The sequence below is a fragment of the Bactrocera neohumeralis genome, chromosome 4, assembly GCF_024586455.1.
Source record: "Bactrocera neohumeralis isolate Rockhampton chromosome 4, APGP_CSIRO_Bneo_wtdbg2-racon-allhic-juicebox.fasta_v2, whole genome shotgun sequence".
In the NCBI taxonomy this organism is placed as follows: Eukaryota; Metazoa; Arthropoda; class Insecta; order Diptera; family Tephritidae; genus Bactrocera; species Bactrocera neohumeralis.
In genome coordinates this window covers 20,632,159-20,637,644 of record NC_065921.1, presented here as the reverse complement: position 1 = coordinate 20,637,644, position 5,486 = coordinate 20,632,159, and the positions used below count along the sequence as shown (strand labels likewise).

General features: G+C 42.2%; 1 protein-coding gene across 1 annotated transcript; it reads right to left on the bottom strand.

The window, feature by feature from the left end:
* Positions 1-723: 723 nt before the first annotated feature.
* LOC126755134 (gamma-butyrobetaine dioxygenase) lies at positions 724-5,214 on the bottom strand. Its single transcript, XM_050467483.1, has 5 exons — positions 4,857-5,214; positions 4,573-4,789; positions 1,779-1,905; positions 1,392-1,700; positions 724-1,191 (listed from the first exon to the last, which is right to left on the bottom strand). Exons 1-5 carry the CDS (start codon positions 5,136-5,138, stop codon positions 843-845), a joined length of 1,284 nt encoding a protein of 427 aa, XP_050323440.1. The 5' UTR covers positions 5,139-5,214; the 3' UTR covers positions 724-842.
* Between the last annotated feature and the right edge of the window lie 272 nt (positions 5,215-5,486).

Below are 5,486 nucleotides of genomic sequence, written 5' to 3'. Positions count from 1 at the left end.
GCTGATGTTCAGAGCATACTGCAGTTATGAAGAGAACACTTCTCCAGCTTGCTGAAGTGCAAAGAAAGTGTAACATCTGACATGCAAGAGGGAGACCCCACAATCCGCTCCAATGGCCGTAAGATAAGCATCCTTAATATGATTGAAAGATTGAAGCACACCGTCAACAAACTGATTGGAACTTATCAATGTAGACTTAGACCTAGAAAACCAAGCATCGTACAGATTTTCACCATGCGCCAAATCTTGGAAAAGACCCATATAAGGAAAATCGACACGCACCCCCTCTTCGTAAATTTCAAAGCCGTCTTCGACAACACGAAAAGGAACTTCTTCTATGCCGCTATGTCTGAACATCATATTTCCGCAAAGCTAAAGCTGTAAGCTGTTCTTGCGCAACACCAAAAGCTCTCTCAGGATCCGGAAGGACTTCCCCGAGCCAATCGATACCAAACAAGATTTCAGACAAGAAGACTTTTTCAATATATCACTGGAGAAAATAATACGAGCTGCAGAGCTAAATAGAGAAAGTAAAGTCTTCTACAAGAGTATAATGGATGGATAAGGAAGCGAAGCAAATGGGTCTGATAGTGAACGAGGGCAGGACGAAATATCTCTTGTCATTAAACAAACAGTCGTCGCAATCGCGACTAAGCTCCCACGTCACTGTTGACTGTCATAACTTCGAAGTCGTAGATAATTTCGTCTATATTGAAACCAGAATTTACACCAACAACAACGTAATTTATTTTCGCCTCAACGATTTAACTTAAATCCACAGAAACTTAATACTAAAATAAGCAAAGGCCATTCGCAACACACCCACCGCCCCGTCCATTGTTTCACGCACGCATCACCATGTCCTCCGCCGTCTCGCACGACATCGCCGCACGCTTCAGCACACGCATCTTCGAGTAAACGATATCCCAGTCAACGAAGCCGCCAACAATGTGACGCACATTTCGTTCGGTGTCATCGTAGCCAGTGCGACCGTGCAGCATGCGTAGATTGTTGAAGGACAACACGTCGCCCGGTTCCGTTTTAAAGGTGACCGATTGCTCGTGAGCCATGCGTACGAATGTGGCGTTAGCCTCGTACCAGGGCACCACCTTATCGACATCGATGCTGAAGTGGCTGTCACGTTGAGGTACGCTGTGATTGATGCGCGTATATTTGCCATCTGCATCCAAGCTACAACAACAAGAGCAAATAAGAGGCGGGTAATATAAGTCGCGTGTGATGGCAAAAGGACAAAGTAGCTGGAGAATTGTATTACGTTTTAAGGAAGAACGGTTGTTATGCAATTATGGTAATTGGCGAGTATCTCAATGATGACTCGCAACGGATCGGCGAAGATTCATTGGCAATGAGTTATCGTCTGCTTGACTTACTTAATAACTGGCGCGCGCCACATATTATGGAAGGACTTATCAGCGTCTATGCCGATGTCACACCAATTGACAAGTGTCTGTGCGAGCGTTTCGAAATGCTGTGGATGATTGACGCGCAACTGATCGGCAATGTTGAAGGCGTCCACTAGCTGATTCCAGCCGCCTTTGGAACGCGATTGCTCGAGCGTGTGCAACAGCGTGACGCTGGGTTTATACTCATAGTAAGGCAGATCGGTGTGTAGTGGCAGTGGCTCAGAGAGGTAGGAGTAATTCTTGGCGCCTGGGCGTGAACGTACGCTGAATTCCTCACTGAAAGTTATGAAATCACCATTGTGGTTATAGAAATGTTTTGATTATTGAGAAATTTTATGTAGAAGTTATAGTTACCCATAAGTTGTTTTGCGTATGAAACCGATTCGATTGGCCAATGACTTTACCACGCCGATATCCAATGGCGAATTCTTGAGCATGGCGATTCCGTGCACAGCCAAGGTCTCCAGCCATTCCATGAGCACTATTGGGGAAGGAATTAATTAAAGGAAATTAAAGGAAGGAGTTTCATTGAATATATTTAAATAACTCCAGCATTAGCTTATTTTCATATGTTTATGTGATGTTTGGTTGATTTATGTGCTCGAATATTTTCAAAAATATTTACAACTTACACCACTTACACAAAACCCTAATTACAAATTTAGAAATATAATTTTAATAAAGTGATAAAACCTTTCAAATATAAAAATATTTTTTAAAATTTCTTCATAATTTCTACTAAAATTTTCATCCCTTGTCAGCCTCTTACGTCCATTCATACCTCTAAAAATAGTTTTCCAATTAGTATCGGTCGTTCTCTTAAAGAAAGACGACATTTTTTAATGCATAAACTATCGCGGAATTATGCTTCTCTACATTACGTGTACTGTCCAGAATATGAGTACTTATAATCCACATTAAATCAAAACTTGACCAATCTCTCGGCAAACCACAAGCCGTATTTCGCTCGAATCGTTCATGCATCGACCAGATCAACACCCCACGTATTATAATTGAGTTAATGAACGAATGGCAATCGACTCTTCAACTTGTTTTCATTCACTATTGCACTACTTTTAACGCGAAAGTATTTTGGAGGCGTTTCGATCTAGAGGAGTTCCTGAAAAGCTTTTACCTTTAATCAAAGCACAATGTGCAGACTTCAAGATAGCAAGCGCAGAGGTATCTGCTGGAACTTAAGCATAACATTTTGAGCATCTCGCGTATGCGGACGATATTTGCTTATAGTCAGTGAAGCACTCCGACATGCAACCAAAACTTAAGGATCTATGCGCCGAGTGGGGTAGAGTTAAACCAACCAACATCGACAAAATAAAATCAAAATGCTGGATATCGATATCATTGGCCATAGCAACCGCGCCGTTGGTTCTGATTTCTTCAGGTTGGACAAAGAAGCGAAGCAAATGGGTCTGCTAGTGAACGAGGGCAAGACGGAATATCTCCTGCCATCAAACAAACAGTCCTTCTTACAGTCATAACTTCGAAGTCGTAGATAGTTTCGTCTATCTTGGCACCAACATTATCACAAACAACAATGTCAGCCTCGAAATCCAAAGCAGAATGACTCTTGACAACTGGTGCGACTTTAGACTGAGAGGGAAATTGAGAAGTAAGGTGCTCCTTCGACGAATCAAGACTAAACTCTACAAGTCACTTATCATCCCCGTCCTGCTGTATGGTGCAGAGGCATGGAAGATGAATACATCTGATAGCATTAAGAGTTTCAGAGAGAGGCTCTGCGGAAGATTTATTGTCCTTTGCGTATTGACAACGACGAATACCGCATTCGATGGAACGACGTTGACATAGTTCAGCGGATTAAGAGATAGCGGCTACGCTGGCTAGGTCATGTTGTCCGAACGGATTAAAACACTCCAGCTCTGAACGTATTCGACGCAGTACCCGCCGAGGGAAGTAGACATCCACTTCATAGGAAAGACCAGGTAGAGAAGGACCTAGCTATACTTGGAATCTCCCCCTTGGCACCAAACAGTGAAAAGAAAGAACGACTGGCGCGCTGTTGTAAACTTGGCTATAACCGCGAAAGCGTTTTCTACGCCAATAAAGTAGAAGAAGAAAGTAATGATTACTATGCAACAAGACAAACAAATTGATAGCGTTGGAGACTTTACCTGCCTTGAAAAAATAATAATCGCAGAAAATAGTACAGGCGAAGTTATTTTAGCCAAAAATGAATGATATGAAGCCTAGCTTGTAACCGACTACCTCGGAAAAATTAAGAGCTTTGTTAAGAGATGCCCCAAAATCATCAGCAACGACAATCTAAATAAAAAATGCATTTTGGAACCCTTGAACAACTGAATAATTGTGCGAAGTGGAGATGGAAGTTTGCTGGCAAGCAAGGAAGTCGTAAAAGTGGCCGCTCTTAGATCCCGTGGTGGAGATTCCTACAAAAAAACATCGATGAATGTCAGCATCGGCCTAGTGATAGCACTTTATAGTTTTTCAGCTCTTTTTTGAGCGTGACAATGGCGATAGTTTGCTCATTTGCAATGCCAACTTCGTCAGAAAGTCTTTTACTTTGGCACTCCAATCGTGGATCGATCTGAACCGAGAATGCAAAACTTCGCCAGCTGCCTCTATCCTTTCTGAGGACACCCCAGCTGTACATGCCAAGTGCAGGCAGGTCCCTATTTATTAAGCCCTTTCATTGGATGCGTGGACGCTCTTACTATCGTTATTCACCCATGGGTCACGAATCGAAGGAGCTTTCGCTGCAGTATCGTCTTCTATGCGTATGAAATCGACTAATCAGCGGGGGGCTTTTCAATTGGTCTATTACCTATACCAGGTAAGGTAAGGTTAAATGACTGATCTAGAGAGGTCGTATATGGACTGCTAACCTATACCAAGTGTCATTAAAATGTTCCAATTTCTACTCAAGTTATCGCTTGCACGGATAAACTGACAAACAGATGGAATTCAATTCCTCTAGCCGATCTGATCTGCTACCTCGATTGGTTTCCAGTTTCACAAACAACAGTTAGGTATAAAGCAACACATTATCAGAGTATAAATAAGTCTAGATCTTTTAAATCAGTTTTTACACAAGAATTTATAACAATTGAATAATCTCAAAGAATCTGAAAAAATTACTCTTACTCACCTGCATCACTCCGCATCACATCCCAGTAATCAAACTTCTTCAATATGTTAACAAAATCATCCTTGCCCCAATGTCTCGACTCCGGTCGATACCACTCACTCAAGTATTGCTCACGAGTTTTAAGCGAAAAGTCACGATCTTTCAACCAGTTCAGCGCAAAGCTCGAGCAATGTTCATCGGACCAAATAATATTTACTAGCTGACGTGGTTCGTCCACCTAGCGAATAGTGGCACAACATTTTTATTAAAATTATACCAACACAATTTTCTCACAAAACACTAACCGTTACTTGCCGAACTTTCACTTTCGTATCGAAATTGTTCCAACGTAACGGCTTGCGACTCAGCGAATCGCGATGGAAACACTGCGCACACTGACAATTGTCACGCAACCAAATGCCAGGGAATATCATGGAATTCGGCTGCTGTGGCTGCTCCTTGATCAGCAGCATTTGATCCTTTGCGCGCAGTGTGGCGCTAATGTGACGTAAGAGCGCGCCTTGTTGTTGCAGTGTGCGCCCGGTGGTGAGTAGATTGCGCCAGCAGCGTCGCGTTAACGTTGACATCCTTTAGAACTGGTACTTTTTTTGCAAAATATTTTAATCCCAAATGCAAAATTATGGATGCGTCCACCAAGCGCTGTTGCCTTAAATGAAATCGAAGCTGAATTCGCGTGCTGCGAGCTTTTAAATCGTCGCAAAGTGCAACGAAGTTCAAGCTTTGTCTGGCTGCGGAAATTTGCCGACTTAGTCATAATTACGAACGGTCAACGTTCGATTTAACCGGTTTAATTGCATTTCGGCTGATTATTTAAAAGCAAATACAACTCTGTGGCTTTCATTCATCCCAGAGCATTGAATCTTTGTTTTGTTTATGTTGAACAAAAAGCAAAACAAAAAACAAAACAAAAACAA

Coding starts and splice junctions, on each gene's coding strand:
- LOC126755134 (XM_050467483.1), bottom strand. CDS start 5,138: ATGTCAACGTTAACGCGACGCTGCTGGCGCAATCTACTCACCACCGGG. Junction 4,790..4,856: donor TGAAAGTTCGGCAAGTAACG/GTTAGTGTTTTG, acceptor ACTATTCGCTAG/GTGGACGAACCACGTCAGCT. Junction 1,192..1,391: donor TGGCGCGCGCCAGTTATTAA/GTAAGTCAAGCA, acceptor TTGTTGTTGTAG/CTTGGATGCAGATGGCAAAT.